This window comes from Orycteropus afer, unplaced genomic scaffold, assembly GCF_000298275.1.
Source record: "Orycteropus afer afer isolate SDZICR_OR568_19922 unplaced genomic scaffold, OryAfe1.0 scaffold00143, whole genome shotgun sequence".
Classification (NCBI taxonomy): domain Eukaryota; kingdom Metazoa; phylum Chordata; class Mammalia; order Tubulidentata; family Orycteropodidae; genus Orycteropus; species Orycteropus afer.
In genome coordinates, this window is record NW_006921730.1 from 6,143,624 (window position 1) to 6,163,215 (window position 19,592).

At 41.8% G+C, this 19,592-nt stretch overlaps 1 protein-coding gene across 1 annotated transcript; it reads right to left on the minus strand.

Moving 5' to 3' along the window:
• Positions 1 to 10,340: 10,340 nt before the first annotated feature.
• COL8A1 (collagen type VIII alpha 1 chain) lies at positions 10,341 to 19,335 on the minus strand. Its single transcript, XM_007945791.2, has 2 exons — positions 19,008 to 19,335; positions 10,341 to 12,250 (listed from the first exon to the last, which is right to left on the minus strand). The coding sequence occupies exons 1-2, from the start codon at positions 19,333 to 19,335 to the stop codon at positions 10,341 to 10,343; spliced, it is 2,238 nt and encodes a 745-aa protein (XP_007943982.1).
• Between the last annotated feature and the right edge of the window lie 257 nt (positions 19,336 to 19,592).

Consider the following 19,592-nt stretch of genomic DNA (forward strand, 5'->3'; position numbering starts at 1 on the left):
AGTGGTTTGTTTGCTTCTTGGACAGAAGAGAGATTTTTTTCACCTTCCTTGAAGTATGGTATAATGGTTAAGAGTATAGACTATCAATGCAGATATTTTTGTTGTTGTTAGGTGCTATCGAGTCAATTTTCAACTCATCGCAACCCCATGGGACAGAGTAGAACTACCCTATAGGGTTTTCTAGGCTTTAATTTTTATGGGAGCAGATCACCTGGCCTTTCTCCTGCGAAGTCACTGGTAAGTTTGAACTGCCAATCTTTTGGTTAGCAGCTGAATGCTTAATCGTTGTTCCAGATACTAGGGTTAAAATCCTGCCTTTATTTTTTTTTATCAAATCTTAGACAAGTTTCCATGTCTCAATTTCTTGTAAAGTGGAGATAATAGAGCTGTTAGGAGCAATAAAGGAGCTCTGGTGGCCTAGTGTCTAAGGCGTTTGCTAATCAGAAGGCTGATGGTTCAAACTCACCAGCCACTCTTCGGAAGGAAGGTCGGGCAATCTGCTTACGTAGAGATAATGCCTTGGAAACCCAAGAGGGGTCGCTGTGAGTTGATATCACTTGACAGCAGTGAGTTTGGTTTGGTTTAGGAGCAATAAATAAGAAATAAAAACAAAGCAATTTCTGGTACATAGTTGGCACTCAGTACATAGTAGCAATTGTTACTCTAATACCACAACCCACAATTTCGCCCACTTGGACATGTTGTTGTTGTTGTTGTTATGTGCTGTCAAGTCAGAGCCAACTCATAGCGACCCCACCTTGGGTTTCCGAAGTGGTATCACTACGGAAGTAGATTGCCCAACCTTCCTTCCAAGGAGTGGCTGGTGAGTTTGAACTGCCAGCCTTCTGGTTAGCAGTCAGATGCTACCAGAGCTCCTCTTGGACATGTAGCAGATAGCTATTACACACCTGTTTTATAGGTGTGTAAAAGCTGAGGTTTAGAGAGATTAAGTAATTGACTCAAGATATCACAGCTGGTAACAGAGGTGCTGAGATTTGTTCTTGGCAGTCTGACCATAGTCTGACCTCTCTTTCCTAATCTCTTCCATACTGGTGACTCGGGTTTGGCTGAACAAATAATAGGGACAGCATCATCTTTGGTGAGGAAAGACAACTATTATTATTGGTAAGCAATTAGAGGATTGCAAATATTCCTCAGCTTTCCTCATTGTGTCTCTCATCACATGAATGAAGAGCAGATGTGAAAATTGCTGCCAGCCATTCACTTGTCAGATGAGAACTGACTTGGCTATGCTCATTACAAAATTAATTTTTTGGTCTTGGTGGTTTTAACAGAACATGTGAAATGTAAGTCTCCACAGGATTCATCAACTTTAATTTAGAAATGCTTTTGATTCTAATAAAAACCTATCTTTACTTGCAGTAAGATAGCAAGGAAAAAATCTCTGGAAAAGTTCTGGATGCCTCAAAGGAAAATTTGATTACTCGATAGTCCTGGTGTTTCAGTAACACACATGAGAAGCTTCTGAATAACTTCTTAAAGCAGGATGTTGTGCCCCACTTTTGATTTAAATTGCTTTATATTTATCTCCAGGAATTACAAAGAAAAGAAAAGAAAAGAAAAAAAGTCTAACTATAAAACACATCAGTAGCTATTTTAATATCACAAACAACAACTTGTTTGACACTAAAATTTATCCTGCCACAAATATTGGTTTTGGAAATGGAGGAAAACATCAGAAAGTGTATGTAACTCTCTACTAAAAAAAATCAAAAACAAAACAAAAAACCCTCCAGAGATATATTTTTTTCTTTATGATATAGAATGATCATGAACATTTGAATTTTTAAGAGTGACAAAGACCACTGAGAAAAACTTTATCTGATATATAGTGAAATATGATTGATTTTAACTCTGTGTTGACTCTGTATATTTAGAATTCACTGCAATTCTATATGGATTGGGATGAAGTTTACCTTCACTGTGTCTTTGATGAAAGTATCTCTTAAATAAAATTAACTTCTGACAGTTAGTAAAAGAGGACATTTTAACACATTTAAATCTTTTTTTTTTTTTTTTGGTATGCAAACAATGCCACTAATTTCAAGCCAACCTTTTCATTCCCTCATATTACCATAGGCCACAGGCCTCTCTCCAGGCTCATGGCCCTACCTGTCATCATCCTACCAAGTACACATCTGGAGCACAGGCATCTCCCACCATCAGGTCAAATTCAACAAGTCAGTAAACCAATTGGTTTTCTTCCCATCTTCCCTGCCTCAAATGGGCTCTGCTAGTGGACTACCATCCATGGTGGACAGTGGCACCATTGCTGGCTTCCAAGTTTATTAACGGGAGGAAGCCACCTTTGGGTCATTGTCTTCTTCATTCTCGTAAGTCCATCCTGGCACTGTCACCAAGTTCAGTTCAGTCTTTCAGTTGTCCCTTCAATCTTTCCATTCTTCTTTGTTCTAATTCCTAGCCCCTGAAATAGCTTTGCTCTTATGAAGTCCTAAACCCTGACACTTGCAGCTATCTGACCCTCACTTGTGATATTTGGTTAGGATACTGCACCATCAATGAATGAGTCATCCCACTCCTGGGTCAAAGTTTTCCTGGTCTCCTTGGTTTACTATTAGTGTCTTCCCTTCTTCAGTGTCATCTTCATAACCCAAAAACCAAACCTGTTGCTGTTGTTGAGTTGATTCTGACTCTAATGACCCTATAGGACAGAGTATAACTGCCCCAAAAGTTTTCCAAGGCTGTAATCTTTATGGAAACAGACTGCCTACCACATCTTTCTCCACTGAGCTGCTGGGTGGGTTCAAACAGCCAACATTTCGGCTAGCAGCTTTAACCACTGTGCTATATCTTCTTCAAAAAACAAACAAAAAACCCAAGTTCACTGCCATCAAAGTCAATTCTGACTCATAGCGACCCCCATTGGATTTCTGAGGCAGTAAATCTTTACAGAAGTAGATCACGCCATCTTCCTTCCGAGGAGTGACTGGTGGGTTTGAACTGTCAGCCTTCTGGTTAGCAGTCAAATGCCTTAGGCACTATGCCACCAGAGCTCCTTTACATCTTCCTAAAGTCATCAAAACAATTTTTCTAAAATATTTATGTTTAATACCATTTCCCTGATTAAGGACTTACACTATCTTGTTATTGCATATTAGATAAAGTATACATGTGTCTTCCCTACATGTAAGCCCTGCATCTCTTGACCTTCCTTTAGTTATTAAATCTGTTTCCTTTACTAGTCCTTGAATAGATCCTCCAATCTAGTCAGACTATTTCCCTTATCTCAGCCTCCTTCTCCTCCCCAACACTCATGCAATACACACACACACACACACACACAGACCCCAAGCAAAAAAAAAAAAAAAAAAAAAAACCACTGCCATCGAGTTGATTCCAACTCATTGGGTTTCCAAGACTCCCATTGGGTTTTCAAGGCTGTATGTATATCTTTACAGAAGTGGGTTGGCTCATCTTCCTCCAGTGGAGCAACTAGTGGGTTTGAACCATGTGCCTTTTGGTTAGCAACCCAATGCCTTAACCACAGCACCATCAGAGCTACCTCACACACACACCAATTTCTCCTATTAGAGAAGAGGCTATCCCTCTTGGGATGCTCTCCTTTCTATTCCAACATGCTTTATCCATCTAAATTCTATATTTCTTTAAAAATCATCTTATCTGAAATTAAGTTTCATCCCACAGTGAGCTTCTGTCTAATGTTGGAATCCTGGAGCAGGAAGGGAGTTTACTGTCATTCAGTGGAACCTCACATTCAGTTTAGGACTATTTCCCACAGCATCCTTCAGAGATTAATTCTTCATCAAACCTGGTACTGGACCAGTACTCTATGATGGGCTATAGATGCAAAGATGAAAAAATGAGACGCCTGTTCTCAAGATATTTACACTTGAATAGGAGAGACACACAAACTGTCAGGTAACAAAACAAAACAAAAAAGTAAAATGAGGTGACAGAAGAATGTACAAGGCAGGGTGGTGACATGGGAGAGACAGTGATGAAATCTGAGCAACAGAGAAAGTTTAAAAAGGAGGTGATGCTTGAGCTGGGTGCTGCAGGTTGAGGAGTTTACCCAGCAGGCAAGTCAGAGAAGGGAAGGAAGCAGCACAGAACAGTCTTTTCTTCTGAATGTATGAATCCAGTAAGCATTACCCTGCACTTGTTTATATATCACTTGGAAATCAATTTCTTGTTTAACAAACATCTTAATATTCTCCTAACACAAGATAAATTCTTTCAGGAGAAGAAGGGGTGTGTTTTCTGGTACTTTTGTATCCTTCACATTGCTAGTAGGATCAAGGCAAATACAGGGGTTCAGGGTATTGCTTTGTTTTTGTTTAGTTTATAAAGATACTATAGACTCATTGGAGCTCTGGTAGTGTAGTAGATAAGGCACTTGACTGCTAACTGGAAGGTCAGTGGTTCAAATCCACCAGCTGCTCTGTGGAAGGAAGATAGGGCGATTTACTTCCCTAAAGACTTACAGCCTCAGAAACCCAGTGGGGGTCACTATGAGTCAGAAATGCCTTGATGGCAGTGGTTTTTTTTTTTTTTTTTTTTTTATAGACTCATTATGGAGCGCTCTGGTGGTGTAGTGGTTAAAGCTTTTGGCTGCTAACCAAAAGATTGGCACTTTGAACCCACAAGCCACTCTACTGGTGAAAGATAAGGCAGTCTGCTTCTGTTAAGATTTACACTGTCCTAAATGGACTCTACGGAGCTCTGGTAGCATAGTGCCTAAGGCACTTGACTGCTAACCAGAAGGCTGGAGGTTCAAACCCACCAGCCACTCTTCGGAAGGAAGGTTGGGCAACCTGCTTCTGTAGTGATACTACCTCGGAAACCCAAGGAGGGATTGCTATGAGTCAGGTCCGACTCGATGGCAAATAACAACAACAACAACAACAACAACAACAACAACAACAAATGGACACTTTGGGAGCTCTGGTAGCATAGTGCGTAAGGCATGTGACTGCTAATCAGAATGCTGGGGGTTCAAACCCACCAGCCACTCCTTGGAAGGAAGATTGAGCAATCAACTTCCGTAGTTATACTTCCTCGGAAACTCAAGGAGGGGTCGCTATGAGTTGGATCCAACTCCACGGCAGTGAGTTTGGTTTTGGTTTAAATGGTCACTTTGAGCTGGTGACACACTTATAGATAGGTGGTGGACAATGGATCTAGAAACCGAAAAACCAAACCCACTGCCATCAAGTTGATTCTGACTCAGAGTGACCCTTTAGGACAGAGTAGAACTGCCCCAAAGGGTTTCCAAGGCTGTAAATCTTTATGGGGAGCAGACTGCCTCATCTTTCTCTGACAGAGCAGGGTTCAAATTGCCAACCTATTGGTTAGCAGCCAAATGCTTTAATTAGGATAAGGAAAAAGGACCTGGCAATCTACTTCTGAAAGTCAGTCAGTGAGAACCCAATGGATTATAAGAGAATGTTGTCTGATATAGTGCAGAAGATGAGCCCCCTAGGTTGAAGGCAACAATGAACTCAAGCATACTGGCTATCACAGCTTGGGACTGGCCAGTGTTTCATTCTTTGTACATAGGGTTGTCAATTGGAGTTGAGTTGTTGATAACTAACAACAACAGTTTGTTTTTGTGTTTGTCACTGAGTCAGATCCAACTCATAGCGACCCCTCCTTGGGTTTCCAAGGCAATATCACTATGGAAGGAGATTGCCCAACCTTCCTTCCAAAGACTGGCTGGTGGGTTTGAACCGCCAGCCTTCTGGTTAGCAGTCAAATGCCTTAGATCCATTGTAAGTAAGACATATATTTTGAATTACTTTATTAAGTCATAGTGAGGATGAATTTTCTTTGCTTTTTCAGCATTCTGATTTCCAACCATTTTCTCTCTGTGCTTCCATCTCCTGTATCCATCCTTCTATCCACTTTTGTGACTAAAAGAGTATGCCAACATGATGACTGGTCTACGTTATGGAAGAATCTTTGGCTATAGAATGTACTAGATAAATAAATAAATAATCAGGTTATATGGGATGGAAACTGTGGTCATGAACTTCCAGCTGGATGCTATATACTTACTTTTTGAAAATTTTGAATAATCTAATTTATAGTATTCTTAATATGATAAATTATGATCATTCTGGACTTGATAATTCATCACAAAGGAATTCTTTCCTTATCAGTGATGCCCTTATTAGACTTTTCTTCAACTTTTTATTGTGATTTGGATGAAAGTTTACAGAGCAAATTCATTTTCCATTCAACGGTTCATACACATTTTGTTTTGTGACATTATTGCAATCCCCACAATGTAACAGCTTTCTTCCTACTTCCTCCCTGTGGTTGCCTTTTCCCTGGTCCTTCTTTCCTATGCATTCCTGCCCTCTGAGTTTTCTCTCTGTGCAAGAGCTGCCCTTCTGATTGATTCCTGAAGCAGGTCTACTTCTGCTCTATAGTGCCACTCACCATTGACTACCCTCAAAATATTTGGCTTTAGAGTGACTACAGTGGAACATCTGGAGATTGATTTTTGTGGGAGAAGAAAGCTCTGCAGCAGTTCTTTTCTTTTATGATGAGTGTGACAGGGGCAGCTAATTGTCCCCTAATGCCTGTTTCCACTTCTTCCGTATTAACAAGAAACCCTGATTTTTAGGTTATTCAGGATAAACATTTAATATCCCATACTCCCTTGCAACTTTTGTGGCAATATGATGAAATTCAGAGCAGTGGGATGTGGGAAGAAGTGATCTATGCCAACTTCTGGGTTTCGTCTTTAGCTCTTATCATCTCCTGCTGGCTGGAGTGTGGCTGTGATGGACCACGGAGATGAGGACAACTCCCAAGGGGTGGAAGAGCAACAAGATAGAAGGAACCTGGGCCCCAGCATATGAGTCCTGGACAGCTTATGCTCAGAACAATTATGTCAAAGAGAAAAAAGTTGTCGCATTTAACCTATGATTGTTTTAGGTCTCTATTTTGGCAGCTAACTAATACAGTGTGGGGTAGACAAGTTATGAGGTTCAAACAATGTTAGCTGAGTAATAGAAACAAGATGAGAAACATACTTTTAAAGATATTTAATAAGACTTTTTTTTTTTCAAATCAGTACAAAAATTTAAATACAAAATTGATTTGCTATTGACAAGTCTCAAATCTATCATGGAAACTCAAAAAAAGTTACCAATCTGCTCACTGTTCATGGTATTCTGTAAAATATTTAGAACAGGTACCCACTACAGACATTCTTCTCCCCTGTGGGATGTCATACTGCATTAATACTCTGTATTTAAATAACAATAATGCCAGTTTAGTCCATTTCACATGGAAAAGTTCTAGTTCATTTTTAATTAAATAGGGATTAAAGCACTATCCCCAGACTTTAGAATACATGATTGTTTCACTTGCTTTTACACTAATGTGTTAACATGATGTGCAACACTCAAAAGGGAAACACAGACACACAGATAATTACTTAAAACTCTTCTTTAAATTAAGTGGAGTAATTCATTTAGCTCTGAGATTAGCACCATTGTAGAAAACACAGTATCTGGCATAGACTCTGCTCCTCTCCCATGAATAAGCTAGAAGCATATGCCTGATAATATACACACATATATATAGGCAATTGAGTGACAACCAATAAATAAGTTGGATATTTTGAAAAGTGAAATTTGGTTTTAACTAAAGAGACATTTTCTCCCTTGCATGGTAGAAATTAAAACCCCACACATGTACAGAGAAATGCAGTGTCACAAATCAGCTGATCTGATTTGCTTCCAAGCCATTTCAATGCAGCTATACCGCAGAAGGACCCAATGAATCCATGTTGCCCCCACAGTCATCAGCCCTAAACCAGCATTCTCATTAATCCTTTTAATACCTAGGATATTTAGCCACATAAATGCTGTCAGCTTCAATTGGAACTTCTTTTTGATGGGAAAAGTTTGTCATATAATTAGCAGTGAATAAGAAATCCTATGGTAATGAACTCATTTTTTTAAAAAAATTGAGAAGAAATGGTGCTTGTATACCATATAAGAAGAAGGTAGATATTAAGCCAAGAGGAGAATTTTCTTGATGGTAAAATGATTCAGTTTTGACATAGACACATTTCCATGTACATGGATACCATATTTATTTGTATATTTTCCCATCTGTTGTTGTTGTTGTTGTTATGTGCCGTTGAGTCAGACCTGACTCATAGCGACCCCTCCTTGGGTTTCCGAGGCAGTATCACTACAGAAGTAGATTGCCCCATCTTCCTTCCAAGGAGTGGCTGGTGGGTTTGAACCACCAGCCTTCTGCTCAGCAGTCAAGGGCCTTAGGCACTATGCTACCAGAGCTCCTTTTCCCATCTGTATCCATCTAATTTTGAGGAAAAGATTCAAGATTCTACCACCACAATCCTACCCAATTGCTCCTAGTGGCTAATAGTGTCAGCAGCAAGGAAACAGCAGACTTGACATGGTTCTCTGTGTTTTTCAAGGCCAGATTACAATACCTGAAGCAGTTTGTGCTTAAGTGAAAATCTGGAAAAATATTTATTTCTTCTTTACTAGGCCCAGCTGGCTTTTGATGGACTGAATATGAGGCAACTTAAAAAGCATGGATGGTCCTTGCCCTTTGACATTCTAGGTAGCTCCCGCATACATTCTTTCTAAAGTAACAGTGTTTTACTTAAAATTTTAGTACCTGCACCAGGAAGCAGCATGCCCATTTTCAAATTTCCAACTTTCAAACAAAAATGTATATTCCTATGCATTCTGAAAATTTTTCTCTCATATGAGGAATGGTTTGAATTTTGAAAATTTACTTTGAAAGCTCAGATGATTAGTCAACTTGCATATATACTATAGGGAAATTCTTTAAATATTTAAAAGCTACTGAAACATATTGATATGTCATTCATGGTTGAAACCTCATTGTGGTTGTTTGTGTGTGTAGTCAAGTGGAGGAGGGATTTTTATTATGCATGTAAACACAATTGCTGTTGATAATAAAAGGAGCCCTGGTGGTGCAGTGGTTAAAATGCTTGGCTGCTAACCAAAAGGTTGCCAGTTCAAATCTGCCAGCTGGGAGAAAGATATGGAAATCTGCTTCCGTAAATATTTCAGCCTTGGAAACCTTATGAGGAAGTTCTACTCTGTTCCGTAGGGGCACTATGAGTTGCAATCAACTGAATGACGATGGGTTGGGGGTTGGGGTTTATTGATAATAAACATTCCAGAAAACTGTATAACTTTAAATAATTTTTGAAGGAGGGCTTACTATTATTATTTTTTTTCCCTAATAATTTCCAAGTGTTTATAATAGTTGGGTCATAGTAGAAATTACACACAGAGAAGGAAAAAAAGAAATTGGAAAGAAAACAAAACTAATTTTAAGGACTAGATGAATTAATAATCACTGCTCATGTCTCCCACCTGGCTTGTTAACTCCTTGTAGGGCACTGCCTGATGCCCCACTAAAATGTCTCACCCAGTGCTAAGCACAGAGAGAGCACTGAATAAACACACATTGGTTGGTTGGTTCACCTGTTCTTTCAGAGACACTGTTGTTAGTTGTTGAGATGATTCTAATTCATGACGACACCATGTGTGTCAGAGAAGAACTGCTCCATAGGATTTTCAAGGTGCTGACCTTTTAGAAGCAGATCTCCAGCCTTGTCTTATAAGGTGCCTTGGGTGGGTTTGAACTGCCAGCCTTTCAGCTAGTAGTTGAGTGTTTAACCATTTGCACAACTCAGGATCTCTAGAGAGACACAATTTAGAGTAAGATTCCCAATGCTAACTGACACAGCCTCTGACAAGAGAGACATATTCGTTGGACTAAAGCTGTGTCATGCCCATCTGCTGGAGCAGTAACACCCAACTCTCTCCCCTCATCATGTCAAAGTTTCTGCATAAATACAGAGGAAATTATGCAAGTAAATATGGTATGTAATTATTCTCCTGTAAATGTCTCGAAGCTGTACTTATAGATACTTGAAAGTAAATGATATGAGTGAGTGACTTTCATTAGCTATGATCGTTCATACTGAAATATTTTGACTGATCTGAATAAGCAGGTTATGATGGCAGCATATAACATATATCAGCTAATATGATTCCAGTGGGTACAACACACGTCAGTATTTGATACATAAATCTTATCCCATCATTTTCAATTACAAGCTGCTGTGCAGAGCATTAAACATGAATTTTAGTTTTTATTTATACATGATGGTCCACATTTTCACTTAAATATAACTTTACAACCGTATAAACATTTTGAAGCAATTTTATGTTTTTCATTTGATTTTTTGGTGCATCACTGTCACTTTTTTTCTTCTATTTACTCTCTCTCTTTTTTCTTCTTTTTCACATGGGATATAATAAATATCCTGAAAACGAGGAGTGGACATACTGCCCGGCGTACAGTCCCGCGGCCTGTTCTGAGGGCATCTGGAGGAACACCCGGTCCCCGGGCCTGAGCAGCAGCACCGCACTCCCGGACGCCTGATCCAGAAAGCCCTTTTTGTACTCGTCGTACGTGTACATCATGGGCTCGTTGTTCTTGAACAGGGCAACCCACACGTTGCCCCCCTTGCAGTGAACATGGTAGGCAAAGTAGTAGACGCCAGGGACCTCACACGTGAAGATGCCCGTCTGTGGATTGTAGTTCTGTCTGCCGTTATAGAGAAGTTTGTCAAACTTCACTGGGGCCCCCACTGGCGGGAAGGGCGCGGTTAGCTCAGCGGTGAATGCAGGCATCTCGTAGGCTGGCCCTCCGTTCTTGCCTTTCTTAGCACCATAGGCTTGGGGAGTTTTCGCACCATCAATTCCTAGCCCCACATCTGGCAGATACTCTCCATGGGGTGGTGGTGTAGGGGGCATTGCAGCTGGGGGCCCTGGAGGCCCTGGAGGCCCTGGGGGCCCTGGAAGACCAGGCTGGCCTTGAGGACCAAGGGCACCAGGCTTCCCTGGGGGGCCGTGGAGTCCTGCCACTCCTGGCTTTCCTACTCCGGGGAACCCAGGGGGCCCTGGGAGGCCTGGTTCCCCTTTTGGGCCTGGGATTCCTGGTGGTCCAATGGGGCCACTAGGGCCTGCAATTCCTGGGATACCTGGGGGACCTTGTAAACCCTGTTCTCCTGGGATTCCTGGTTCTCCCTTAGGTCCAAGCAGTCCTGGAGCTCCAGGGAGCCCTGGTAAACCTTTGTGCCCAGCTTCCCCCTTGGGCCCTATGGGACCTGGCAAACCTCTAATGCCAGGGGGCCCCACTTCACCAAGGAAACCTGGTTTTCCTGGGAAGCCCTGAAGTCCTGGCTCACCCTTGGGACCTGATGGTCCCTGTGGCCCCATAGCTCCACCCTCTCCTTTGGGTCCAGGAAAACCAATAGCACCTGGAGGGCCCATAGGACCTGGAATTCCAGGTAGGCCTGGTTCTCCTGGGGGACCTCCTATTCCAGGGGCACCTACTGGTCCCTTCTCCCCTCTCGGCCCAAGAGCCCCAGGAATACCAGCCACGCCACGGTCACCTTTGACTCCTGGGAAGCCTGGTTTCCCAACACCTGGAAGGCCTGGGGGTCCTGGTAGCCCTGGCAGTCCTTGCTCCCCTTTGCCACCTGGAAATCCTGGCTGTCCAGGGATTCCATCTTGGCCTGGTTTTCCAACTCCAGGCATCCCGGGAGGTCCTTGAATCCCTGGTACCCCAACAGGGCCCTGTGGCCCAGGTTCTCCTGGAGGCCCTGGTTTTCCCAGAGGTCCCTGTGGCCCAGGGAAGCCTGTCACTCCTGGTTTACCCACTCCTGGAAGTCCAACAGGGCCAGGAGGGCCGTGCATCCCTGGTGGACCTTTCAGCCCTGGTAAACCTGGCATCCCGAAGCCCTTCTCTCCTTTAGGACCCTGAAGGCCTGGAGGTCCTGGTGGTCCTTTGGGTCCGCGATCGCCCTTTGCTCCTGGTTGCCCTGGTAACCCAGGTCCTCCTGGCTTCCCAATTCCAGGAAGTCCATGAGGCCCTGGAGGTCCTTGTGGTCCTGGGATCCCCATGGGGCCAATTTCCCCTTTAGGTCCAATTTCGCCTTTTGCCCCAGGCATTCCCATGGCTCCTGGTTTTCCTGGCATTCCAGGCATACCTGGCTTTCCAATTCCTGGATATCCCTGTGGCCCTGGTTTTCCTTTGATTCCAGGAATCCCATGACCTGGTAGACCAGGGGGTCCAGGGGGTCCTCTTGGGCCAGGTTCTCCACGGGGACCTTGCTCCCCTCGTAAACTGGCTAATGGTATTTCTGCTGGGAAAGAGAAGAGAATGGAGAAAGACACAGAAAGAGACAGAAATATTAATACTGATTAGTCCTCATGTCAGTGAAATAATGACATAGTTCTGATACATTTGCTTATTTAGTAGGAAGAAAGATAAGGAATGATGTGCTCATCTTCCAGGACTGTATAAGTTCTTAATGGACAATCACGCTGATAATTTCTTTGACATATTTGAGGCATCGTTCTGAGAATTGATATATGTACCTGCTTTTATCAGTGTTGACTAAGTGAAAAACTAAAAAGCAATGAAGCAACATTTTTCCAAGTACATGAATTGGAAATACCATGGTATGTTTACTACAAAGATGTTGAAAAATTCAAAGAAATATAAAGAAAAATCAAAGTTGCCTATAGTTCTGCTCTCACTGCCGTCAAGTTGGATCCAACTCATAGCGACTCCTCCTTGGGTTTCCGAGGCGGTATCGCTACGGAAGTAGATTGCCCAACCTTCCTTCTGAGGAGTGACTGATGGGTTTGAACTGCAAGCCTTTTGGTTAGCAGTCAGATGCCTTAGGCACTATGCTACCAGAGCTCCTATAACTCAGAGATAAAAACTTTACATTTGTGTGTATTTCCATCTTGCATATTCTAGATTGTGTGTGTGTGTGTGTGTGCACGCCTGTGTATTTTAAACAATGTTGGAGTTATTCTACATTTTAATTTTTTCTACTTATATTTTTTCATTTCCTTAATTTTCTATATGATAATTTTTGGCTAAATAATCATGTTTTGAAATATAGTGTAATGTTGATGATGAAAGTCATTATCATGTGGACTCAGAGAAGAATGTTGTTAGGTGCCATTAAGTCAGCTCTGACTTACAGTGATCCCCATGCACAACAGAACAAAAGACTGCCTGATCCTGCACCATCTTCACAATCATTGTCATGCTTGAGCTCATTGTTGCAGTCACTATGTCAGCCAATCTTGTTGAAGGTCTTCCTATTATTTGCTGGCCACTCTGCTTTACCAAGCAGGATGTTGTTCTCTAGGGATTGGTCCCTCCTGATAACATGTCCAAAGTACATGAGACAAAGTCTCACCATTTATGCTTCTAAGGGGGATTCTGGCTGTACTTCTTCCAAGACAGATTTGTCATTCTTCTGGTAGTCCATGGTATATTTAATGTTCTTTGACAGCACAACAATTCAAATGCATCAATTCTTTTTTAGTCTTCCTTATTCATTAACCAGGCTTTGTGTGCATATGAGGTGACTGAAAATACCATAGCTTGGGTCAGGTGCACCTTAGTCTCCAAAATGATATCTTTGCTTTCTAGCATGTTAAAGAAATCCTTTGCAGCAGATTTGCCCAGTGCAACACATCATTTGATTTCTTTCCTGATGCTTCCATGGACATTGATTGTGGATCCAAGTAAAATGAAATCCTTGACAACTTCAAACTTTTCTTCATTTATCATGACGTTGCTTATTGGTTCAGTTGAAGATTTTTGTTTTCTTTATGTTAAGGTGTAATCCACACTGAAGGCTGTAGTCTAGATTTTCATCAGTATGTGCTTCAAGTTTTTGATTTCAGCAAGCAAGGTTATTTTATCTACAGGTTGTTAATGAGTTTTCCTCCAATCCTGATGCTGCATTTTTCTTCATATACTCCAGCCTCCTGGACTATTTGCTCCAGATACAGAATGAATTAGTATGGTGAAAGGATACAACCCTGATGCACACCTCCTGATTTTAAACCTACAGTATCCCTTTGTTCTGTTTGAATGACTGCCTCTTTGTCTATGCCCAGGTTCCTCATGAGCACAATTAAGTGTTCTAGAATTCCCATTCTTTGCAACGTTATTCATAACTTGTTATGATCTACATAAATTCAAATGCCTTTGCATAGTCAATAAACAGGTAAACATCTTTCTCTGTTTTCAGCCAAGGTCTATCTGATATCAGCAGTGATATCCCTTGTTTCATGACCTCTTCTGAATCCAGCTTGAATTTCTATCAACATAGTGCTGCAACCATTTTTGAATGATCTTTAGCAAAATTTTACATGTAAGTGATATTAATGATATTGTTTGCTAATTTCTGCATACTATTGGATCATCTGGGAGCTCTGGTAGCATAGTGGCTAAGACACTTGCCTGCTAACCAGACGGCTGGCGGTTCAAACCCACCAGCCACTCCTCGGAAGGAAGGTTGGGCAATCCTACTTCCGTAGTGATACTGCCTCGGAAACCCAAGGAGGGGTCGCTATGAGTCGGGGCCGACTCGACGACACATAACAACAACAACAACATTGGATCATCTTTCTCTGGAATGGGTACAAATATCTTCCAATTGGTTAGCCAGGTAACTGTCTTCCAAACTTCTTGGCAGAGAAGAGTGACACCTTCAGGGCTGCATCCATTTATTGAAACATTTCAATTGGCATTCAATCGATTCCTGGAGCCTGTGTTTCGCCTATGCCTTCAGTGCAGCTTGGACTTCTCAGGGAAAAATAGAAGTATATCATTTTGTATCTTATTTAACAACATCTTTCCACATCTGTCCTCTGGGGTCAAATAGACTTGCTTTAATGTGGTATAGGATTTCATAAACTCAAATATTAATTCTTTAATAAATTATTTCTCATTTGCAAATGTGCTTTTTAAACAGGAAAGGTGAGTAAGGTATTTTAGGATGGCAAGCAGTATGGATAGGGACAAAACTGGTTTAGGAGCTGGGATCTCTGCTTCTCTTCCTCGTCTTGACATGAGACCTTGACCTGCCCCTTAAGCCATCAGCATCTCTGCTTTCCTATCTGAACAGTGAGAATAATAATCCTATACTACAAGCTGAAATAATAGATGTGAAAAAAGTTGTGATTTCTTGAATTGATATTGAAATCCAAAGCACATGTTGTTAACGATTATGATCTGCCTTGCACATAAACACAACTCTATGTGTCCCATGCTACTGGGAGTAATGAATAGCATATAAAGAAATGAAATTTATAGACCCAAAGTATCATTTTAACCAATAGTAGTATCTTAATTTTGACCATTTTATTTTTCATTGAGCTACTGCCAAGGAACAAAAAGAACCATAGAACTCACATTCTCCAAATTCCCTGATTTATTCTCTCTTACTCATGTGAATAACTACAGGAAGTCCCCAAAGCCAGGCAAGCCATTCACAAAAGGAAGGAAAGCAAATGACCTAGATAATCCCCTAAATGTAATGTCAACTCCTAAAGAGAAGAAAATTGAGAATGTCTTTTATGCTGTTGTTGTTGTCTGCTGTCAAGTGGATTCTGACTCACAGTGACCCTATATGGCAAAGTAGAACTGCCACATAGGATTTCCTAGGAGCTCTGGTAGTGTCGTGCCTAAGGCACTTGACTGCTAACCAGAAGGCTGGCGGTTCAAACCCACCAGCCACTCCTCAGAAGGAAGGTTGGGCTATCTACTTCTGTAGTGATACCGCCTTGGAAACCCAAGGAGGGGTCGCTATGAGTCAGGTCCAACTCAACGGCATATAACAACAACAACAACAATCTTTATGGGAGCAAATTGCCAGGTCTTTTCTCCTGCAAAGCCTCTGGGTGGGTTTGAACCTCTGACCTTTTGGTTAGCAGCCAAGCACTTAACCATTGTGTCACCAGGGTGCCTTCATTTATGCTAATAGATACTATTACAGTATTATAATGGCACGTAATTTCTAAGCAGCAAATTGCATTGTTACTATATTAAGGGAGCATCTGGGGCAGCTACCACTTGCCTGACCCAAGCCATGATATTTTCAATTGCCTCACAGGCGTGTGAAAACTGGACAATAAATAAGCAAGGAAAACAGAATAAGAATTGATGCCTTTGAATTATGGTGTTGGAAAAGAATAGTGAATATATTATGTGTTGCCAGAAGAATGAACATACCTGTCTTGGAAGAAGTACAACCAGAATACTCCTTAGAAGCACAGATGGAGAGACTTTGTCTCATGTACTTTGGACATGTTCTCAGGAAGGGCCAGTCCCCGGAGAAGGACATGCTTGGTAAAGTAGAGGGTCAGTGAAAAAGAAGATCCTCCACGAGATGGATTGACACAGTGGCTGCAACAGTGTCTTCAAACATGGCCATGATTGTGAGAATGGTGCAGTGTTTCGTTCTTGTGTATATGGGATCACTATGAGTCAGATCCAACTCAACAACACCTACCAACAACATCTGGAGCAGGTTTATGTCTTATTCATCATGAATCCCTTGTGTCTATCGTAGTGCCTAGAACATTCTCTGTTCTTATTGAGGATTCATTGAAAGACCAGCTATTCAGTGATCAGCTGTTGAAGAACCTATGGTGCTTTAGCACTTATTCAGCATTTTTACTTATCTTACATCTTTGATTCTTTCAACAACCTTATTTTATGGATGAAGAAATGTAGGCTCAGAGATGTTAAATGACTAGGTCTCTCTCATTTCTGGCATCTAGGACTTTTATTGCTGAAGCCAGTGGTTCCCCAGGAGTGGAGCATCCTGCTAGTGTAGGGACTAAGGGGAATGGCCTTCATCTCCTCAAAGAGAATTGCTCCTCTGATGCACCTGGGTTTTTTTTTTTTTTGCCTATAAATGTTAGGTTTCTTAGAACTCCAGATAAACCAAATGAATTTATACGAAAGTGTCTGTCATTGTGCTAGGCACCTTATAGTTATTGAATAGTTATTAAATATGCCAAGGCGACACTGCATGGTTTAAAATGAAGAAGGGAGTGTGTGAGGGTTTTAGCCTTTCCCCATACTTATTCAATCTATGTACTGAGCAAATAATCCAAGAAGCTGAACTATATGAAGAAGAATTTGCCATCAAGATTGGAGGAAGAAACATTAACAACCTGCAATATGCTGACTATACAACTTTGCTTGCTGAAAATGAGGACGACTTGAAGCACTTACTGATGAAGATTGAAGAATACAGTCTGCAGTATGGATTACATCTTAATATAAAGAAAACAAAAATCCTCACAACTGGACCTATAAGCAGCGTCATGATAAATGGAGAAAAGATTTGAAGTTGTCAAAGACTTCCCATCGCTTGGTTCTACAATTGACACCAATGGGAGCAGCAGTCAGGACATCAGATGACATAGAGCAGTGGGCAAGTCAGCTGCAAAGGACCTCCTTCAAATGCTGAGGAGCAAAGATGTCTCCTTGAGGACCTGACATAAGCCATGATATTTCCAATTACCTCATATGTATGTGAGAGCTGGACAATGAATAAGGAAGACAGAAGAAGAATTGATGCTTTTGAGTTGTGGTGCTGGTAAAGAATGCTGAAAGTACTGTAGACTGCTAAAAGAACTAACAGATCTCTCCTGGAGGAAGTGCAGCCAAAATGCTCCTTGGAAGCAAGAATGGCCAGAGTTTGTCTTACCTACTTTGCTTATGTTGTCAGAAGGGACCCAGAGAAGGATGTCATGCTTGGTAATGACAAACTAGGGGAAGGCCCTAGACGAGATAGACTGACACAGTGTCTGTAGCAATGGGCTCAAGTATAGCAAGGTTCATGGAGCTGCTGCGGGATAGGGTGGTGTTTTGTTCTGCTATGCATAGGGTCACTGTGAGTCAGTGATGACTCGGTGGCACCTAATGGCATGCCTTGAGTGGGATAGATTCCCAGGTATCTTCTCTAGATACAATCTGTTACCTTCTAGTCTCCCTCAGTCAATTTATTGAGTGATATGTGTAGTAGCTTAATTATGAAATATTAAAAACTTTTGCATTTATATAGCACCTAATTCACACAAAAAAGAGCCCTGCTGGTGCAGTGATTAAGAACTTGGCTGCTAACTGAAAGGTCAGCAGTTGAAACCCACTAGCCACGATGCAGGAGAAAGATGAGGCAGTATGTTTCAGTAAAGATTATAGCCTTGGAAGCCCTATGGTACAGTTCAACTCTGTCATATAGGGTCGCTACGGGTCAGGATTGACTTGATGGCAGTAAGTGTGTTTTCTGTTTGTTTTTTTTTCGCAAAATGCTTTTTAATGTTTTTCTTTTTCCTTTCTTTTTTAAGCAGCAGGTCTTTACAACACTCTTCTCCTAATTCAGAAAACTGACTTATCACTTTTTCTCATTTAGTTTTTTCACTGCTTTATTCCTCAGAATCTGGCCCAGAGCCTGACCCCAAAATAGATGCTCATTAAGAAGCTGCAGAATGTTGGAACAAATACATAATAAGGAAACAAAATGATTTGGTATCAAAGATATTTTGTTTCATTTGGTACTAGTTGAAATAATAAGGACAAATATAAAATAATAATTTTATCTGTAGGAGCCCTGGTAGTGTAGTGCCTAAGGCACTTGACTGCTAACCAGAAGGCTGGTGGTTCAAACCCCCCAGCCACTCCTCGGAAGGAAGATGGGGCAATCTACTTTCATAGTGATACTGCCTCAGAAACCCAAAGAGGGGTCACTATGAGTCGGGTCCGACTCAATGGCAAATAACAACAACAATTTTATCTGTATCTTTCTTTAGGACTTGAACAGGAGTGGAAGTTCAGTGGTAGAATTCTCGTGTTCCGTGTGGGAAACTCAGGCTCAGTTCCTGACCAAAGCACCTCGTGCACAGCCACCCCTTTATCAGTACAGGCTGTGTGTTGGTCCTATCCCATTGTGCTTGGGGCCCTCCTGTGGCCAATTCGAAGGCAGCTAACAATAGCAAGGCATTTTATAAACGTCAGTAACAAGAGCTAAAGTAAAAGTTTCAGAAATTTAGCTGCCCGCCTCCAGATTCTGTTACCTTTGCCTTTCTTGGGTGCTGCTTCCTTGCCCATTCTTGGCACCTGTGGAACTTCCTTCATATATTGGGGTAGATGTGGATACTCTTTGCCATATTGCAAGTGGGGCAGCTCCTTGCCCATGGCAAGGCCATCTTTGCCCAAAGGCATGTGAGGTACTTGCTGGCCCAGGGGCTGGTACTGTGGAATTTGCGGTGGGATCTGAGGAGGAATTTGAGGTGGCAGCGGTTTGATCCCATAGTAGGCACCAGCCTGGATGAGCCTGATGTAGCCCAGGGCAATGGTAAGCAGTGCTCCCAGCAGCTGAAGAGGGGCGAGTGGCCCAGCCATCACCTGCAGAGGGAAGGAATGTACCAACATGGTGAAAACCTGCAGGCCAAGGGACTGGATTTATTTAGACACCAAAAAAAAAAAAAAAAGAGAGAAAAAGAAAAACCACTGAACGCACTGCCGATGAGTCGGATCCGACTCATAGCGACCCCTTCTTGGGTTTCCAAGGTGGAATCTCTACGGAAGTAGATTGCCCCGTCTTCCTTCAGAAGAGTGGCTGGTGGGTTTGAACTGCCAGCCTTCTGGTTAGCAGTCAC